At 31.1% G+C, this 22,938-nt stretch overlaps 1 protein-coding gene across 1 annotated transcript in view; it reads right to left on the bottom strand.

Moving 5' to 3' along the window:
• The window catches only part of LOC146531450 (uncharacterized), a 28,891-nt gene extending 5,953 nt beyond the window's left edge, over positions 1-22,938 (bottom strand). The window contains exons 1-3 of the mRNA XM_085198266.1: positions 22,762-22,938; positions 818-947; positions 533-711 (exon numbers count right to left, since the gene is read on the bottom strand). Coding sequence (XP_085054392.1) covers positions 533-711; positions 818-899 — 261 coding nt within the window. The 5' untranslated portion in view covers positions 900-947; positions 22,762-22,938. The remainder of the gene's footprint in view (positions 1-532; positions 712-817; positions 948-22,761) is intronic.

Raw genomic sequence — 22,938 nt, 5'->3', positions numbered from 1 at the left:
AATCTTTTCATAAAAAAAGTTCTTAAATAATTTTGTTTAAGTATTGTCTTGAACATAATAATGCTGTTAGAACACGAAAAACGAACGAAAAATCGAGGCCAATCATGGCACAGGGGTCAGTCATGGGCAGGGTGACTGTAAAATCGACTAGGTTTGGATTCGATCCCCACTCGAGGAAATGAAATATTTATTTAAAATTCTATTTTAATTTTTTCGCTCTGATGACGAGGCAAAGTGCGGCGGTGAGTTCCGACACTTGCATTGTCTCCGGAATTGGGCGGAAAGTGGGGAACGGAGTATGTTCCCTCTGCCTACCCTGCTGTGTGCGGGATAAAGCGTGAAACTGACTATATTTTTTTTATATTAAATATAAAATCATATAATTCGCGATGCTGCGAGGGGATCGCTTAACATATTTGTAGATAATTCCAAATTATATTAAATGTATACTTATACGTTTAAAACCATAAGATATGTTATGGTTTAAGACTTAATATGTTACTTTAAATTTTAACATGTCTTTAGTAATTACCCTGAAAACATTAAAATTTCCACGATGCGATGCCTTCACGCACCGATAGAACACAGAACAGTCGGTTGGATCTGCTTTGAACCCTTCGTCGAGGCATACTATCGGGTTTGGCTTAAACCCAGAGTATAATTTGACTATTCTTCCTGTAACACGTCCTTGGCGAACGTCTCCATTAGATTCTGAAATGAATTAGGATATTTAAAAATGTAAAAGATATTACTTATATATTGAAAACTGCTTTAATTGCAAAATTCTATTGACACTTAATAGTAATAGAGTGCGTACCATTTTTATTTGCTTGTATTATTTCAATAAGTGCAGATAAAATAATAAAAGATAGGCAAGATTTTCTAACGAATATATTCATTTTATCGAAAGATGAATACTGTTGTTACAAGGACGTCATAACTTGTACCTGAAACAAAAATAAAGAACGCTTTAAAAGTTAAATATTATATAATTCTAAAATAAGTTTTTGAAGTGATAACTTCTTATGGGGGGTAAGCTGCATTGTTACGGCGCCAGGCTGGCTTCCCCGTTCCCTGACAGACGCTTCTCTCCTCTTCTCTTCCTCCTGGTATTAATTCCATCAATCCCAGTCATTAGTGTGCGAGAGACTGCGATCATGTAACCTAATGCCAATTGTAACTTTTGTAAGATAAAATAATGATACAGAGGTCAGTCGTAGCGAAAGGGCACAAAGTGGGACTGTTAAATCGACTGGTTCGATCTCTACTCGAGGAAGTGAAATATTTATTTAAATTTATATTTTCAATTTCAAAATATCTTTAATAAATAACCATGAATAACATTATCATATATCATAGCGACACTCTTGCGGCTTCGCCCGCTTTTACTACTGGATTATTCATATAATGTATGTTTGCAAAGCACTTAAGATAATGTGAAAATTAATTAAACCCTAATGTAACCCGCATTTTCGTAGTTTCAATAAGGATTTTCCAATTGTTTTACACAGCAAGGATTTTTTAGTAGGCACCGTAATTTTAAATCTGTGCTACTAATCTTTTCAAGTACTTAATAAAATATATTTAAATGATTATTTTTAGATAGTTAAATACCTATTTTTAAACGGAAGAAATAATAAACAAAACCTACCTACTAATAACTACTACAAAAAATATGAAACCAAATATATCGCGCTGAAATAATACATTCAACTCCAATTATCCAATACGTGCAAACGCATCTAAATCTTCGTTGCTATAGAGGTAGGCGGGTTTTTTTTCGAGCTTGTGGTCAATGCTGAAGAGGGCATTCTGTCCCTGATGAAAAGCAAGCACTACGTGACTGCCTGTGAGGAAAATTAAATAGAATGCATCGGCCGGGAATCGAACCCGGGCCGCCCGCGTGGCAGGCGAGCATTCTACCACTGAACCACCGATGCGTGTAAGGCAGGCGGGCGCGGCCGACGCATGGCGAGTGGCGAGCCGTTTCGCAGCAAGGATTTTTTGATATTGTAACAATTTCTAAAGTACTTATTAAAATGAAAAACAGTAAAAGACAGTTGTGATCTACATTAAATGGCCAACGTAACTAATATACTTATTTATATGCTGAGAGTAAGGGATAAGTAAAACTTGAGTAACATACAGCTGATGTGACAACGGTGGGATGTGTCAACAATTAAATGCGTTTTTCTGTAAAACTATTCGCAATTTCGAAATAGTGTAAAAAGCAAATTTTATCTTCGTTTAACGTAGAAATTTAATAAAGTATTTTGAAGGATAAGGATTAATACCATTATGGAAAAATATCCCTCACAATAAAAAATATATTGAAATTATTATTTTTAGATATAAAAATGATCACTACACGTTATTCTTAAAAGATACGAATATGCCGTCGCGGACTTTTTTGTAGATCTTATTAAGAGAAACAATACTCCAGTACATTATTTTCATGTAGTACTTACCATTAAAGCAGCGCATGCGCGAAAGTGTCTCAACGGTTAGGACTTTATACACATTTATGGTATTTATGTTAATTTACATAAGAATGTACAAATAATAAACTATATATAAACCTTCCCTGAGAAATACTCGATCCAATGGTGAAAACTGCATTAAAATCCGTTGGGTGGTTTAGAAGAAGAAGAGTTAAAAAGTTCAGACAGACACGAAAAGCGACTTTGTTTTATAAGATATAGGATAGGATAGTTCAACTTATATTAGTTTAAGTTATCACTTCTATCGGACGTCCCCGGATGCATTCGCATTTTTTTTATCTTGTGTCTAGAATACTCCTGTAAAAATATATTTTTCTGACTATTTATGGTTAAGTCTAATATATAATTCATATGTATGATATACATCGCATATATTCTTATGTGGTACTATTTTCCTGTGTAAATCTAGAGTTAATACAAGCGTTTGCTTTTTCAGTACGAAATTTTCACTATGCTGTCAAGTGCTGTTACACCATTATTTTCTGTTAACTAAATCGATATTACTCCATAAAATATATTTTGTAATAGTTATTTAATTGAGTGGGTAAAGCTTAAAATACAAACACCTATATAAAATTAACGACTGCAAAAACTTATCTTGATATAAAATCTCGAATTTGATTAAACAATTAGTGTCGAAAATGTACGTTTGTTTTTATTGCAGGTTAAAATTCTTCGGTGATCAAATAAAGGATTTTTACTTTCTAATTAAATTTTGTGTATAGACACATATTTAATAAAATATTATATTATTTTATTATCTTTAGTATAAAAATAAATTACAGATAAAGAATAAAACAATACAGATAGTTTGAGAATAAATCTAATTTAGTGATATTCTGTATGTACGGTACAAAAACAAAAAAAATAGATATAAAATGAAAAAATCATGATATTTAATTTTCCAATAATTCGCATTAAGCATTGCAACTAATGTGTTGAAAATGTTATCACGTAATACAAAACCAAATGGAAGGTTTCTAAGTAAAATATATTATTATTATTTATTTAAAAGAATAACATGTACAGTATTTGACAGCTGTCTTCTTTTGATGCGTTTTAATTGTAAAACGTGATTGAAGCAATTATTTCTTCTGATTCATTGAAAATAATATGTATAGTTCGTGATATTAATCAAAATATATGTATATGTTATTCTTATGTGGATTCCCCGTTTCGTGTAGCTAATTTCCTTCCTTTGTTAGTAATACTTAATCCAACTCTAAGAAAAATATATATAAAAAAATTAAATCCCAAGAATATGCTTTTTATAATATTTTATGGCAATTTTTTGTATAAATAGGTAGATAAGATTTACAAATAATAGAACTCTCACATTTTGTATGGTCAGTGCAAACCTATCCTTTTTACACCAGGCCAATTTCAGTTCCAATTAGCTAATATGTTGCCTTTAAACGTACTTTAAACGCTTATCGACTTACTATGTCTACCTTATCGTATACTATAAAGCCAGAAGTACTATTATCAGTTAAATACGGAGTATAGAATTAATACTTTATTTCATAAAAAAATATTACTAAATAACTTCATTATGTTATTAAATAAGTTACTTCTGCAAACCTAACAAACACTTTAAAATAAAATAGAAATTAAAGTAAAAGTGTAGCCGTATATAAAAGAGATAAAAAAACACAAAAGAAACTAGAATCTGTTTACTTTATTTTTTCTATTGGTATTACTTAATTATATACAGACAGTATTAATTTACAAGTTTTCATAAAATAGAGTTGTTATCACTTAGCTAAGAAAATAAATAGGCACTCCCCCCACATTGAGAAACAGAAAAAAACTTGAAAGATGCGCATGAAAGGATCATCTACATTCACTCATCTCATCTCGTTAATACCTTAGGCAGCTTAAAGGTCACATGTGAATAACCAGCCACCAGCCAGTCTTGTAAGAGCAAATCGACCCAGCTAGTTCAGCCCCGCAAATAATAATTACAGGTTGTTTTATAAAAACATTGGAGAAACAGGCCGCGAGGATTTTTTTGTTTGTTAACACATTACTCCCTAAGGTATTCTAGTGAACAAATATAATTATGGATAGTTTTTATAAAATGTTGTATATTATTTTTTTGTTGTCTGTACCTACAAGCTCGACTATCGTTTTAGTTTAATGATGGCGCTAATCATTTTAAATTGAATTACTCGCTTTCGCTAATGGATAAAGATAAAAATCTGTGAATTTTAGAAAAAAAGTAATATTAAAATATTATCAATTTGAGGCCAGTCTTCGCGCAGGGGTATAAAGTGTAATTAAGGGGTATAAATTGTACGCGCGACAGGTTGTGAGTGCGATTTCCTCTCGAGGCAATTAAGTTTTCAATATTTCTAATGTCTTCGCTCCGGTGTCGAGGCAAAGCACAGCGTTGAGTTCCGCAACACGCAAAGCCTAAAAAATCAGCGTAAAAAGGGGAACGGAGTGTTTGAACTACGTATGTCTACCCTGCTGTGAAATACAGCATGACGCTAAATACATAATATTGGAATAAATATATTTTGTATGCTTAACTTAACATGCTTAACTGTAGGTCTTTTAAATATTATAATTATACAATTTTTAGGATTTACGAGCAACCCTTAAAAAAACGGTATCATAATTATACAATGTCATTGAGGTTGTATTTATTTTGCGACTACTTGCCAATACAAACGATTAACGGAGTAATAATTAAGTGTTACAGCGTTAAAGCAAAATAAGTATTTATTTACTCAATTTTCTTTTATTTTTTTAAAATAAAAACTTATATTTTTTCAATTCTATTAATATAAACAAAACATACCAAATATATCAAAACAATACATTCCCAATAGTAACATGAGTAAGGCCGAAGACCTCAGTAATTGTATAAATAACAAACGTTTATTTTCTCATTTTATACTCTTATAAACGAAAATAAAATCGAGTTCGAATGTTATTTATAGCACAGAGTGACGTATGGGCTCGTTTATAATCTCAAAGGCGTAGCGAGAGTAAAATTGCATAAGTCAGTCGAGACCATACTTTATTGCAGTTGAGGGGTGCAGGTGAAACAGGTTAGAGAGGATTCCACCTAGCAGCTGTAGTGACTGCATTCTTTTGGTTAGTGTCTGATTAAACAACAAGTCGTCTTTAATAACAGCTACCAATGTAATATCGATGGTCATCGGCAAACAGGCGTGTGTTCTCTGGTGATTATTGGATCTGAGTTAATGTAGACTTGCTGGTTAAGTTGCCGTATGTAATAATCGTGTTAAATTTGTACATGCTCCTCTAGGATTATGTATTATATAGGTTTTTTCTATTAAAATATTATGTAATAATAGCGGAGGTGGTTTAGAAATTTCTTTTGGGGGTAACTAAAATTTATATAATTTTATTTAAGTTTATAATATTTTTAAGTATTAATTACTCATATGAAAGGATGGATTTATATGATACCTATAAAAATCCATCAATGTTACAAAAATCCTTTCCGCTTTTTAAACAATCTCTATATCTAACAGGAAACCAAAAGACGCGATTTCCAAATTAAAGTTCAAAAATATACATTAATGAATTAATTAAAGTTGTTTATTTTATTTATTTTTACAATATAAATGTATTCAACAAAATAAGTAATTTATTTTAGAAAAACCTATATCTAATTGCTTAGATCTTGACTCATAACATTAATTAAAATAATATTAAAATCAATACATAATTATCATTTCCGGTTAGGTACCTATCAGATACCTTACAGGTATCTTTTAATAATATAAAATTGAAGCAATCATCACTTATTTATTATACATAGCTCGTTCACGGTCAAGGTCTGCTGTTTAGCATTCACAGAGTAATTGGTCAATTACTTGCTCGCGTATGTACGCATAAGCGAATTTCACTTACTCGTTAAAAGTAACGTGTCGTGCTCTATTTGCGTTTCTTTTGGTTCTTTTTAATAAAATTCTTTATTTTTTTGTATAGCTTCACGCTGTTTCCCGCATAAAGCAGGGTAGGTAAGAACTCGGGAACCTACTGTTAATATTCTCCGTTCCCTAATAGAGATTTTAAGTACTAGTATAATTCTAAACTACTAGATAACGTCTGAGGCTCTGAGGGCGGTAGTTGTGAGTTTGATTCCCACTCGAAAGAAAAAACACAGCGGCGTTGAGTTTCATCGTTCAACACGTCTGGAATTCGGCCGGGAAATGAAAAACGGAACATCTCAACACTAACACTTTTATTTACGCTTTTTCATGAACAACAGGACATATAGACTACCAATTTTGCAGAAAATAAGCTTTAAGCTGCAAAATATATTTACTACTAAGGGCTTATTTTTATAATTACAAAAGGAAATAAAGACGTACCTTCGTAATTATGACTGACATCATATAAACAATTATTGTAAAAGATATGTGTATATAAATATTAAATTAGATAATTGCAAAACAGTATAAATAAAAAATGTTAAGTATTGACCTAAGTGCCCCGATCTCGGTATAACGGATACCTAATAATTATTTATTTATAATTAGAATCATTAGAGATATGTGGGTAGGTATTATTATATTTTTTTCCGTATATAGTCATACTAAATCTTTTGCAATACTTATATAACCGCTACCTAAGCTATATGAAGAAATTTAACCCGTAACTGGTCCACCATTAATTCATTGTGCTTAGTAATATATCATTAATATAATCATATAAATTAATTTTAGAGCTTCACGCTGTTGCCCGCACACAGCAGGATAGGTAGAGAGGGAAGAGACCATAGTGTTAAGTTAAGATACTCTGTTTTCTGCAGAATTCTGGAATTGCGTATTGAGTGGTGGAACTTAACGCCGTCTTATGCCTCGGCGCTTGATCGTACAAAATTTTAATATTGATTTTCTTTTCCTTGAGTGGGAATTGAATCCGCGTTTACGCGCCACGACTAGCTTCAAATTATGTTTTATTTAAGAAATATATATTTTTAATTAAATATATTTTCCTTGATTGTTATTACACACATTGCACAATGTTTCTACGTAGGTACATACAAAAAAGTAAGCTACTTAAGTAATTTTGTTTAGTTTAGAGGAAGCTATAATTAATGACATAAAATTAAATCATCTTCCTTGTGTTTTTAAGACGGATGATAGCAAAAAATGAAACGCGAGTCGTTATACGACGCAACGGTTGCTTGTAACAAAATTTGCATAATGAATCCAAGTAGGTAAGCTGTAAAAACATTTATTTTACAAATTAATTTATAATTTTTTGGTGCAGGTCTTTGATCTAATAAAACTAACGGTAAAAAATGAGGAAAATCTAACATACAATTATCTAGTTAGGTACAAATTAAGTAACGTTAGGTACATCAATTATAAATTATTTTTGACGGGTAAAAGTAACAAAGTGCTTATATTCAGATATGTCCCAAATTTTTGCAGGGTAGGCAGACGGAACCTAGTCTAAAATAATAGTCGAAAAGCTTAAATCTATTCTATACTTATAATAAAATCGTAAGAGGACGGGCCCTCTTCACTTGTAAGATATTTAAAAAAAAATTATTGGGAACCTTTAATAACCTAATATAGCCCAAAACAATGATTTTTAAAATTTTTGTCTGTTTGTCGGTGCGTTTGTTATCGCTAATCTCAGAATCGACTTGCCCGATTTAGATGCGGTTTTCACTATCTCTCTGGCAAGCTTCCGAAAGCATATAGGATTTATTTTATTACAATCGGTTCATAAATAAAAAAGTTACCTATGTCAATTAAAAGTATTTAGTTCGACAAATTTGCTAATTGCCGTAGCAGTTATTTTATGCCGTAGCTGTTTTACTGAATTGACTGAATCTTTAGTTTACAATTTCTTTATTAATATTTCTATTTCAAGCGGGCGTAGCCGCGCACGGGCCCACTAGTATGTAATATAATACTTACATTGCGCTCGAGCGCCTGCAAAAGCTGCAAACAGCAAATAAATATTTATTACTATAAAGTAATGTGAATATGTATGTAAAAAGCACCTATTCTTTTTAAATATATAGACTATTATAGTATTTCGTGCCTTGACCCCACGTGCCTTACCAGGATACCGTAATTTCCCTGCCGGATCACGATTTCCATGCAGCCATGTCAGTCATTACATGATGACTTCATAAGGTTTAATAACCATATTGGTTATTGTATATAAGCTTCCAAGTTAAAATTCTTTACATATAAAAGAAAAATTTTAATATCTAATAAGGAAAAATAACACAATAAACTACCTATAGTAAAAAATATTCGTAAATCAAAAATATTTATAGCATCATTTTAAAGAGCTTATGCCTTTCTTTTTAAGAATTTCTTACCTTATCTTATCTATATTTTTTAAACTGAAGCAAAAGTGAATTATTATATTCTACAGAACTTATTTATACTCATAAAAGCAAACTACATTTAAATACTATTTCTGAGATGCAATCATGTTTTCATAACTGGAGAGTGGTTATACTCTACGCGAATATTTTTATTTACATTCCAAGTATCCGCCTACACATTTCATATTAAACAATATTATACCTGCCTTTATATTTGCGTTTCTATTTAGACTTTACTTATCGAATTATGATTGTAAATTGACCGTCTGTCTGTATGTGAATGACCGTGTAAACTACGGTAATTCCGTTCTAATATATCACAGTTCATTGAGTTAACGGTACTAATAAAGAACCAGTAAATCTGACACTAAGAAGACAATGGAAATTTAAATATTATTAATTACTATATATCTCAATATTTGGTAGCAAAACTTAGACACCATTTTTCTTGTTTTAAAAAAATATATTTTATTTTATTTTATTATAATTAATGGTCATCTTTAAATAATTTGACTCTAACATAGTTTATAACTTGTTTGCATTTTATAGGCTTCGATAAGACGACTTAATCATTTCGAACAGTGATGAATCATACCCTCGTACCGTGAATAATTTGAAATCAAAGTACTAATTTAGAAATATATAAATATATGAATAGATATACTATATGCTTAGTGTAATAGAACAAAAAAGTATGGTAAAAAAGACTATATAAATGTTAAGCTAAATATATACCTACACTAGTGTTTTTAATTATTATCTCTACTTATTTGACAATGTCTACATAATAGATCATTGAAGTTTTGAGATCAAACACTACGTTCTATATTTTCCGCCTAAATCCGCGCTTGTTACTCCATGTACTCCTTAAATATTACTCCATGTAAGGTTAAAGAATATGTAGTGTTTAACCTGGTATAGGGTTCACAAACATGATTGAGGATATCTTCATTGTTAGTGAAAAATCAATGCTTGCAGTATAATTGATCAAAGATTGGAGTTGTAAATTTAAAATTTTATTATTATTTTTATGTCAAAAAAATACTATTACATAACTTACGGTTCTTATATCGCTTCTTATACTAAAAGATACGCTACAATTACTCTTACAACGTAGATACGTTAAATTGCAGTGTTTGAGGAGGTGCTAAAAGGTCTAATTCCCTTCATATAAATCAATCTAGTGTAGCAACATGCTGCTGGTTCTGGACCGTAATTCGATAGTATCGCTATCATCCGTTGATTGTGAAGCTTTATCGTTTTGCAACTGATACGGTAAAACTCTCTTTCTTCTATTGTTTAGTATTAATTGTATTCTTGCAATAAAATTTTAAATTAGTTCAATGTCAGTCAAGTTGTTTTTTGATACTTTTAAATTACACTTCTCATATCTATATATATAAAATCGAAAGGTCACTCATCACGAAATCTCAGAAACTACATGTGCTAGGAATTTCAAATTTTGCATAGGAGTTACTTATAGGATGTAGGTGCACGCTAAGACGGGAATTTACAATATATGACTTCTAAGGGGTTGTTTTTGAGGTTGAAAGTTTGTATGAAACTTCGTTACTACAAATGCTAGGAGTCTCAAATTTTACATGGACGTAACTTATAGGACGTAGGAACTCATGGAGACAAAAAATTAATAATAACGTAGTTCAAGCAGGCGAAGCCGCGGGCGGGCCGCTAGTTATGTATAAAAACTCATATGTAAAATAATCTGCCCACCTAATTTGGTCTATCCAATATAATATAAACGTAAATAAATATTTCACTTCCTCAAGTAGGGATCGAACCCACAACCCTCGCGTTGCAGTCACACCCTTGTGCCGCTGTGCCATGATGGCCTCTAGTCTAGTCGATATATATATTATTTAGTTTTATTATATGAAAATAACATTATACATATATAACATAACATACATTATATATACATGGCAATTACATTTCGTACAAACGTTTATAAAAATGTATTCCAAAATCGAAATTATGATCTTAGGATCGTCATAAAAGTAACATTTTTCTTTGAATGTGGAGATTTTAATGTCACGTTATAAAATTTACAGTATTAATTGTATAATACTTAAGGCGCTTATTCACTGCAAAAGAATAGCTATATACCAGTATTTTTAGGGTTTAGTACCTCAAGAGAAAAGATAAAACTCTGATATGATCACTCACTATTTGTCCATCTGTTATTTCTTTTCTATCAAGATCGCGTGGAAGTATTTAGGAGGTAACCATCTACAGGCAACGCATTCAAAAACTACAAGGCTTTATGAATCATTCTTGAATTTGGAATCCTCGGTGTGGACAACTCGCACTTGACCATTTTTTTTCTTATTTTACTCACATATTTAACTTAAATCATTTTAACGACGATGTATAAATTGGAGTCAACGTAACTTACTCGATGATGAATTCATCATCTCAAATTAAATATCATAAAGATTCCTTCCAAAGTTATAATAAACTATAATTATTGGTCATATTTTGTAACGGTAGAAAATTTTGGCAATTTTTTTTTTAATAACTAGAATTGGATTTTTAAGTCATTAACTAGGTGAGTCACGTGTCTGTACATGTTAACTTGCTGTTGTTTCTTAGACGGAGAAAATGGGAGAGTCAAAATGTGTTTATTCCTGACGTTAGGTATATGCTAAAGCCTAAATACTAAATTTTAAATAAATGGGATGTGTTATAACGACAAATCGCAGTGCGGAATCTCTCTGCTATTCGTTGCTGGAGAATCTAATTGGAAATTTTGGAACAGATTTAGCCAATATTCAAGAATCAATGAGTAAGGGGATTTCTCAATAATAAAAATTATAATATATTATTTTTATTACTTCCCGCTCTTCCTTAAATATCTATAAAATTTGACAATATCTTTTTTGCTTCCACGCTTAGAACTAAACAAAAATGGGTGGATACTTCACAATCGTAAACATCATCGTTACCAAAGAAGTTATATACGAAAACATGTATTTTTATGACAATATTCCTTATATTTTTAAATTTAAGAGCTAATAAAATTAAGCGGTTAAACTGCTATAAATATTTTTTGTTTATTACTTCCCCAAAACAATTTCGTTTAAGTTTGCACGAGATTCCTTACGCTATATGTTTTTTTTTTAGTATTTTGTATTAGGAATCAACGGTATTAAACTTTCTTAATGAACCGTACAAAATTGTCGATATCAGATATAAAAAACATCACTAACCGAAGATTATTTTGAATTTATTATTTAAGAAGTCACACGTTTAACTAAATTTGTATAATTTGGAAAATGTATTTTTTTTTTAATTCTGTCAATAATAATTTTTGTATATGAAATAAGGATAACATATTTTTTAAAAGAATAACAGCATTTCTTGTTTACTTTTTTATTAAAATGCAACACTTTGGAACTTTGAACCATCGGTTTTACAAGCTTGTATTTAATTAGTATTTATGAAACCGTTACAAACATTTGTCTTGTACTGAATAACAAATATTTAAAATATTATTTTTAGGTACTTAAAAAAATATATTAAAAAATTTCATTAAGATGTTAGACTTCGTAAATTCCTTGTCAATAAGTGTTTCTTTGACCCAATTAGAAAAGTGAATTTGGTTGTCTCAAAACTAACGAAAACTGTATAATAGTAACATAAATTTACTTACTTTGCAATAAATTTTATGTAAACAAAAAAAATCCAAAGCTAAAATCGCTATTCTTATTTCAGACGGAATGACCAAAGTTGAACTAAAAGTTTAAAAAAACTTACTAGAATATTTCCATTACAGAACTGAGAACAAAGCGGCGTTGATTGTTATTTAACCACCTAATTAGGGAACAAAAAAAATCATCATTTGTATGAAATGAAACATCCTTATATGTAAGATAGCGATCTCATAATTATGATTTTGGGATTAAAAAACAGAGGTCAATGACCCGGCGCTGGTCGTGCCAAATGACTATTTATGGCATGCATGGCATATGATACATGTTTAGGCACTTTAAATATTACGTGATGGAAAATGCTCTGATTGTAAAGGTGGTTCAAATGTTAATATACTGATGCTTTTACGACCCCCCTTTGGTTTTGAACTGTGTACCCACCGATTCCAGAACAAACTTGATATATTCAAATTGACTTTCAAGAAAACATTGAAAGTGTCTTAAATATTATAATGAAACTCACTTGAGACCAATGGCTCAGGGGCCAAATGTGTGACAGCAAACCTAACTGGTTGTGGATTTGACACCCATTTGAAAATATGAAATATTTTTTTAGATTTTTATTTTAATTTCATTGCTCTGGGGAGGTGGGGAGTGGAGAACGAAGCCTCCCTATGCCTACCCTATCGCGTGCGGAACACAGAGTGAAGCTGTTAAAACTAACTGGAGAAATAATTTCTGAGTTTATTAAAGTATGCTTTATTTTCATTTACTTTCTCATTAATAATTTTTGATGTGAATATTCAAACTAAAGATATCGCATTCTAAAGATGAAATTTGATAAAGTGATTTTTTTTTACACAAAAAAATGCATTAATAACTCTAATAAAATATTGTCATTGATATTTTATTTCATTTACAAAAAGTGGTATTTAGGTAGTGTTAAAATTGCGAAATCAATTAATTATAATTATTTTTATAACGTTTTATGAATAATAATAATAATAATAATAATAATAAAGCCTTTATTAACAATCTAAATAATCATAATACAGAATTTATATTTACACCGGTAAAAGATTGTTTTGCCTTAGCATAGGCCTCCCCCAAAGCCTTCCACATCTTCCTGTCGTGGGTTTTCCTCATCCACAATGTACCCGCAGCTAATTTTAGGTCCTCATCCCATCTTTTCGAAGGTCTTCCTCTTTTTCTCTTACCCTCTCTTGGGTACCATTCTGCCACCTGTTTTGCCCATTTGTTGGTTTTGTTTCTGATTAGATGCCCTGCCCATTTCAATTTCAGCTTTTTAATTTTGTAAGATACTTCTACAGTCTTTGTTTTCTGGCGAATAACATTAATTTTAACTTTGTCCTTTCTCTTGATATTAAGCATGCTCCTTTCCATGTTGCGCTGACATACTTGAAGTTTTTGTACATTTTGTAATTTTAAAGCCCATGTTTGACATCCGTAAGTCATAGTAGGAAGTATGCATGAGTTGAATATTTTGGTTTTTAAATTCATTGGTATTGACTTACTTTTTGTTATATCTTTCAGAGCCCAATATCGTTTCCAAGCTACATTTACTCTATTTTCAATTTCTTTTGAGGTGTTATGTGTTGGAGATATGATCTGCCCAAGATATGTGTATTGGTCAACATATTCAATTGAGTCATTGTCAACATTTATAGGTGTTTGTATATGGTTTGTCATTAGTTTAGTTTTTGCCATATTCATTTGTAGGCCTACTTTTCTACTTTCTGACACTAGTTGATTGAGCATGGTCTGTAATTGATCTGGATTGTCAGAAATTATTACAAGGTCATCAGCAAATCGGAGATGGTTTAACTTTTCTCCATTTATCCTTATTCCATAGTTTGACCAATCCAATTTTTGGAAAACAAGTTCAAGTGTAGCCGAGAACAATTTCGGGGATAAGGGATCCCCCTGCCTTACCCCTCGCTTGACAGGAAAGGTTTGGCCCAGATTTTCAGTTTTTATTTTTGCAGTCATGTTTTTGTAAATTTCCATTATGAGGCGGATATATTTTTTGTGTACTCCTTGGTATGACAAAGCTTCCCAAATTTTCTCGTGTTTAAGTGAGTCAAATGCCTTATGATAGTCAATAAATGCCAGATAGTAGGATAATCTGTATTCTTTGTATTTCTCTGTAATTTGTTTAATTGTAAAAATGTGATCTAAAGTTGAAAAACCCGCACGAAATCCTGCCTGCTCTTTTGGCTGATTCTCATCTAAGATTCTTGTGATTCTTTCCAATAAAACTTTTGAAAATATCTTGTACAGGTTCGACATTAGACTTATGGGCCTGTAATTATTGATGTCATCTCTTCTGCCTTTTTTATGGAGTAATATTATTGTCGATGTAGTCCATTGGGATGGTATTGTTTCTTGTTCCATTATGTCATTGAATATGTTGTACATTGTGTTTATTATACTGTCTGAGACTCCTTTCAGAAGTTCGTTTGAGATTCCATCTTCCCCTGGTGATTTCCTATTTTTTTGTGATTGAATTGCTTTAGTTATTTCGGTTTTAGTAATGAATGGTATCTCTTCCTCGGTGATAATACAGTTAGGGTCTATTTGCATTGGGTATTCATCATTGTAAAGTTCTCGATAAAAATCTGTAGCTATGCCTAATATTTCTATGCGTTTTGTATTGCTCTTTTGTTGATTCGGTTTTTTCATGTCTATTATCCAGTTTCTACAATCTTGCATCTCTTTCTGTGCTTTTCTGACTCCCCCGGTAGTTTCTAAGTGGAACATTATTCGATTGAGCCTGGTTTCTTGTCTATGGTACCTTATGCATGAATTTATTTGTTTGCTTATTTTTGCTATTTCATTCCTATCTACTGGTTTTTGTTGCCTTTTACTATGTCTCAGTAATATTAGATCTCTTGCTTTCCCTCCTATTTTATCTTTTGCTGATTTTGTTACATGGACATCATTTTCAACTGATTTTAGTTGGTTTTCCAAGATATCATATTTTTCTTGTATTGTATGAATTTGTTGAATTTTATCTTGTAGTGTAAGTTCCAGAGAAGACAAGACTGTGTCTGGTAGTGGTAGTTCCACTATTCCTCTAGTGCTCGCCAAAAGTTTTCTAGATTGCTTTACATTGGTAGTTGATAGTGTTCCACGAAGCATACGGTGATCTGTGTTAAATTCTAGTTGGTTTATAGTACCTACATCAATAAATAGCTTTGGTTTGTTTGTGATTATGAAGTCAATTTCGTTCTTGACTCTTCCATTTGGTGATATCCACGTCCATTTCCTGCTCTTTTTTTTATTGAAATAACTATTCATGACCCTTAAGTTGAATTCCTGGACAAATTCTATTAGCCTTTGACCGTTGTTATTTCGCTTTCCAAATGAATAAGGTCCCAGACAGAAGTCTTCATTTTTATTACTTTTACCTATTTGGGCGTTTAGGTCTCCCATTATTATTACTGTTTTGTATACTTGTTCCATTGCTTGCTTTAATTTTTGGTAGAATAGGTCTTTTTGTTCTTCTTCAGCATGTTCTGTTGGAGCGTATACCTGAACTATTGAAATAGGTTGCTTATGTTCGGGTAACTTAATATTTAAAATTGCTATTCTATCTGAAATACCAATAATATCCTGGATATTATTTTTAAGATGTTTTTTTATTATAAAACCAATTCCATACAGTCCTGGAGTAATGTTTTTAAAGTAGAATATATAGTTATCATATTCCTGTATTTGTTCTTCTGATCTTCGTATTTCAGATAAACCTATAATATCCCACTTTATCCGTTGTAATGCAAAATCTAGCTCGTATAATCTTTCTTGTGTTTTTAATGACCTTGTGTTCAATGTTGCAATGAAAATATTGTTATTGTTATTTTTACAGTTACTTTTTTTAGTTTTGATTCCCAGTGTAGGGTCTTTTGAGGGGTAATGGTCTCTAACCCCACGGTGACCAACCGGCTTGGGGAGATTTTCTTTTAATTGGAGGTTTTTGTTGTTTATTTTTTCTTGATTACCGGTGTCTAGTGATTCCTACATATTAGGAGTTGTTTTTTCAGTTAGGGAGTGTGATCGGGAACGCATGTATGCAAATGGATCTGTTCGTAGAAGTTTAGCAGGAGCTATTATAGTTTTTACTTTTTCTTGTTGTTGTAGGTTCCCACCGGGAGATGTTGAGTTGTCTCTTTTCCTTTTCTCATTTTCCCTAGATTTTACTATTAGTTTGTTATTCCATATGTAGGCCTCGTTTCCCTTCTTCCTTTCTTCCTTTAGCTGTGGTAGTAATTCTTTGCGCTTCTGTATGGTTTCTTTGGAAAAATCTTCTGTTATATAAATGTCCTCAGTAACTTTTTTCTTGTTTCTCATTACTTCAGCTTTCTTGTTGTAACTAGTAAAAGAGATCAGCACTGGTCTCACTTTGTCTATTTTATTTTTTCCAATTCTATGCATTTTATTAATATCGTATTTTTCTATATTAACATCTACTTTTTGAAAAAACTGCTTAATATTATTGTATAATTGTAAATAATTCGTTTCGGATTCCCTCATCCCATGTATTATAATGTTATTCTTTTTGTTCATATCTTCCAATGTAGTCACTTTTTTATTGAGTACTTCAATTTCTATCTTAAGATTCTGATTTTCTTCTATTAATGGTTTAATTCTCTCGTCAATAGATAACATAATTTTATCCGTATTAGCAGTAATAAGATTAGCTTGTTTCTCCATTTCTTGCTTCATCATGCTATATAATGTTGACATTGACATTTCTTCCGACATATTGTTTTAGATTCGTCAACCGGAACTTATGTTGGTAATCTTGACGCTGTCAATTATTAATTTGAGGTTATAACTTTAGTCTTTAAACACTTTATGTTGAGTTTTAGCTCTAAACACTAGGTTTTAACTGTGATTACACCTGCTTTATCGTAATTTATAATGTCTTTCGCAAATTTCTCAATATCTTACTAGTTGAACTATACTTTTAATCACTTTTAAACAAGAGCACTGATTGAGGACGTAATCGTACGGTCACCGGAACCGGAATTTATGAATAGAGTAGATAAAATAAATGACTCATACAATCTATAACGAAGACGTACAGCTATATTGCTTTTTTTCCAGCTTCTCGCATGCATGGTAGGCAGAGGGAACCTAGTGTTAAGATACAGTTTCCTACTTCCCGCCCAATTTTCGCGTTTGCGTGTTGAGTGGCGAAATTCATTTCCGCTCTTAGTCTTATTATCACAACGAATAAATAACAATAATTTATTCGCCCGAGTGAAAATCGAACCCACAATCGACCGCGCGTTTGCGCCACTGCGCCACTACTGTCCTCTACGTGCACAATTAACGTGACGTACAAGATTATAATTATATACACCTTCCTAGATATTTATCGAATAGTCCATTTGAACTATCTAAAATAAAAAAAAAATCTAATTTGTAGTTCCGGAGATTACCCCGTTAAACTAAACAAACTTACATATATACATACATAGTTTAACAAAATTTCAATAGACACTGAACTATTGAAGATTTGCTCACATTTGTCCTAGTTCTAAGTTAAATTTATCTTATCGCGTTCAGATACAGTTGGTAATCGAAATCTCTACCACCGATACGCGAGAAGAATAACAACTTTATTGGTGTCATTTGGGGGAAATAGCGGATTCTTGGCATTGAACTTGTAAGCCTACTTGGCGAAGCAGCCAAATATGCCAGGTGCTTACGGGTCTGTAATGTATGGATATTAGATTAATTTATACTAAACTAAAGAGACATTCCACTTTACGGAGTTATGTGTGTTTCCGTTATTATAATCCTTGCTATATGTAATTTATAAGGAGGCAGGGTAGGCAGAGGGAACCTGGGAACCCAATGTTAAAAAGACTTTTCAACTAACTTCCGAAGCATTGTGTGTTGAGTGGCGGCTTAATGCCGTTATAAGGACTTGATTTAGAAAAAATATAGTGGAAAGCTTGGCAGATATATTAGCTTTTAATATAGATGTCATCTCATTATTTTGTCATAAAAACATACCAAAGATAAAATATACAGTTTTGACTGCCATCTAATACGAAATGTTAATAAAAGAATTAGACTAAAACTTACATGCACCTTATTTTTATATGTGAAATTAATTTAATACAATAAACTTTTCTTCAATTCAACTGTATGTTAACTATATATTTTTAAATACTTTTATCATATTTACTAAATTTCATCTATACCTAAAAGTTGTTGTTTATAACCTTTAGATATAATCAAAATATCGAATCTCTTAAAAGTTACAGTTTATAATTTCACATAATTAGATTTTTTTATTTTATTGGTGCTGTTATATGGGAAAGCCAAATAAAGGGTCAGCATTTAAAAAATAAATATATAATTGTACAACAATTAACATCACAATATAAAAACCCCGCTGGTCCAACGAATTTATTGGTTCAAATTGTGATATATGGGTTTAAAGTTTATGTTTTTATTTATTATTTAAGGTATTCAATTACTTTTTGTATTGATTATAAAAATATTTAATACTGACAATATTTTTTTTTTAAGTTAATACTCCCTGGCCCATGTGTGTGACTGTAAACGCAATTGGTTGTGGGTTCGATTCCCACTCGAGTGAAATATTATTTAAATTTATATTTTGATTTCTTGGCACTCGACACTAAATGCCGATGCAAAGCGCGGCGTTAAGTTCCGCCACTCAACGCGCGGATAATGGATGTATGAGTTACGAGAGATTTCCTCTGCTTACCCTACTGTGTGCGGATTACAGGTGAAGCTGATTGTTTCTTTATAATATTTCTAAAATATTAAATAACCCTACCCTACCCTACTTACATTTCTCTTAAACATAAACAATAAATACTTCTATAGTTTCTCGCTTCAAATATGAGATATTAAAAGTGTAACATACATAATATCAATAGGACTATTGTTCGAGACAGTACCGTTCAATTATGAATACGTCGAAGTTCAATGCATGTCTATAACCGGGATTCGAACTGGTTTCTTGCTTTTCAATGTCAACTAGTCCCTCTATAATGTCTTTCTTAACTATTATATTACAAGAATCAATATAAGGATAGTTTATAGTAAAAATAACCAGGATTGAATAAAAAACCTTTTTTTATATATATATAGACTCACCTGCTGTGTTCGTGTCTTGTTATAAAAGATAAGAAAAAGTTTACATTTTTCTATTACACCGTTCCCTTGAGATAGGTTTTGCATCTTTCTTTTATTAATGTAATTTATTCGCTTTTTAATCATCGCTTTAAACTATAAAAGGCTAAATGGTTGGTATTGGCATATATTTAAATACCAAATAAGTATGAAAGAAGACTATATGTTATATATACATACTAGTGGACCCGAACGCGGCTACGCCCGCTTGAAGTATACGAATATTTATTAAATATATTTATGAAATTATTTTCGTTATTAGAGATTAGAGATGCGTTAAGCAAGGTCATTTTGGGTGACGTTTTCTAACAACAAACTTTGCAAATCGTTGCGTAATAACGAAATAATTTGTTTCTAACGAAATATGATAGAATGAATAATATATACCTACACTGATTTTAATCTTTTGAATTTAATACCCTAATTTTTATTTTTCAAGCTTAACTTAAGCTTGAAAATGACAATATGCCAACATCCATTAGGATTTGATACCCTAAGTCAGATAAAATCTGTATACAGCGAAAATTATATATATATATATATATATTTTCTTTTATTTTGCTATATATTTTATTTTCAATAAATACCATTGTCCCTTGGTGGTCTCTCAATCTGTCTCTAAACGTTAGCGTTATCTGAAGGTGATCATCTGCGTGCAAATTACGTCCTAGTAAACGATCTACTAATTTGTAATTTCTTCAGGAATGGTATTTAACGGCTAATTTAACTGAACGTTTAACCAACTATTTGAAAGAAAAATCAGTTTCACGCTGTATCCCGCACACAGCAGGGTATGCAGAGGGAACCTAGTGTTAAGACACTCCGTTCCCATATTCCGGCGAATTTTTCGAGGCATTGCGTGATCAGTGGCGGAACTCAACGCTGGACTTTTGCCCTGGTGCAAGAGCGAAGAAATGAAAATATTAAGAAATAATAATTAATTCCCTCAAGTGGAGATCGAACCCACTGCGCCGCGACGGCCTTAACTATTTTTATGGTAGAAATACAACCTCACTGTATTACAGAATGTCAACTTGAAATATATTTTGTTTCTTTTGCTATCAAAACGTGTCGTCTTCTGTTTTATCCCCGGAGTATATCGGTGGAGCCTGTCAATTTAAAGCTGATGGACCTTTTTTAATCTAAATGCTTTGCATATATTTTAATATTTTGTATTTATTTATATTTCTTCATTTTGAATCTCCCTTTTGATATAGAATAGACAAAGTTGCTTCAGTGACATGTGATTTTTTACTATTTCGAGAAATAATAAGAAATCCTTGAAAATTAGGTTTTGGAAGAAGATCTTGTTTTAAGGAATAAATACCATGGTAAATACACTTTTTTTACCATTTCGACCGTATTAAGACAAAAAACCAAATCTGACCAAACAAGCTACAATTTGGAAATCCGATACCCAACCACTAAATTGTCACAATAATATACTACAGAAAGAGAAACCAAGAGAAAAAAAACTTACAGTTCTTCTTTCTCTCGTAACATTACAGTGTCACTGAAATAAATGAGCATAATATGACATTTAACACCAATGCCAAGACATAGCCGGTTATGAGTACAGTACCTAGTCTATGTAAGATATGTACTTGTACTATATATGTTTAGTTGCACTATATTTATTATATGTAAGCGTGACGATTGTCTCGTCACTTATTTAAATAAAGAAATATCATTAAATAATAACCATCGAGGCCAGTCGAATGCCTCTAGAATTCGGGGGAAAATGGAGAACGGAGTGTCTTAACACTAGGTTCCCTACTGTGTGCGGGATACAGCGTGAAACAGTTTTGAAATTTGATGGCCAGAACATAAATCAAATGAAATGTATGCCTTCTACACAATCAATTTTAATAAACATGATCGACTAGTCCGATTACGTACCGGAATCTGGCATCTCATTGTAATTATAGTAACAACAAGAAAGATAGTGTATGATATGCATAACAAAAAATGAACCCATTATTTAAATATTCAGATCGAGCCTTGCGAATATGAACGTATTATATTTTTTGCAGTCAATGACCAAATTATTAGACAACGAAGATGGAAATGTAACCGCAAACGTAGAATCGACTGTGTTGGTTGGATTTAATGATACATAAGCTTTTCGAATTATACTTATTTTTTCATTTGAATCCAACTATAATGAGGAAGATGAAAAAATAATTATCTGTTTTATGTAGATTTTTTTTTCAAGAATATTCCCATGATTCATTTATTTGACGTCATTTTGATAGAGTTTATTAATAAAGGTAACCATTTTTTGCAAGTTAAACTATTTTTTTTTAGATATTAATTTTACAATTTAACCTCTATCCACAAAAAAATAAACTTCTAAAAATATCTCACATTCTACCAGTAGATTAAAAAAAAACATAAAAAGACAGAATCGACATAAATGACATAAGTACATATATGCTTAATACTTATACAATAATGCCTCCATACAGGACTTGTGTTACTTGTTACTTACAACTTGTACAAAATGTATTCCCGCAAAAAATATCGTTAATTATTGATTATGATAATTATATGCATTTTTAACTTCTTATGCTCTACGTTCACTCGGGATCTCCGAATCCCCCAAAAATTATAGATAAGTACTTCTTTAAAGCAAACATTCTTTAAAAGAAGATCTTTAATATAATTTTTGTTATGTCATACTTGATTTTGTTAATAAAATTATTTTATTAATGTTAAAATCCTCGCGATAGTCTATTTAATATATATATATTTTTTTAAAAATTATTTTACAAAAGAAGGTGAAGGTGAATTTTGAAGTATTCGCTTATTTATAAAACAAGCACAAATATTGAAGATTTTCATTATTTTGTTATTATTTTTTTAAACAGATTTAATGGTTATTTAATGGTTTTAAAATTATTTATTAACAGTCAGATTTTTGTGAAAAACTTATTTCTTTGCCTAAATTAATATAATCATTTTTAATATAATAGACTTACTTAATGTAATAAAAAACTAATTGTTCCTTATATTTACTATTTTACATGTTAATAAACAAAAAACTCACCGTTTCAAAATCACAGCACAATAACACCACCACTTTTATTATAATTTTAAATTAAAATTATATAAAAAAATAATTTAAAAAAACAATAAAATCCAATGACAATTGACTTTCCCGCGTTCGCGCTGCTTCGAAAATGGCGGGCTTCTTTAGGGGCTGTGCGTCCTTGCGTTGCGTACA

The sequence above is a fragment of the Heliconius melpomene genome, chromosome 15 (genome assembly GCF_056956725.1).
Source record: "Heliconius melpomene rosina isolate 202511_hmr_F chromosome 15, ASM5695672v1, whole genome shotgun sequence".
NCBI classification, from domain to species: domain Eukaryota; kingdom Metazoa; phylum Arthropoda; class Insecta; order Lepidoptera; family Nymphalidae; genus Heliconius; species Heliconius melpomene.
The sequence above is the reverse complement of the archived record's forward strand: the minus strand, read 5'-3'. Positions and strand labels throughout refer to the sequence as shown.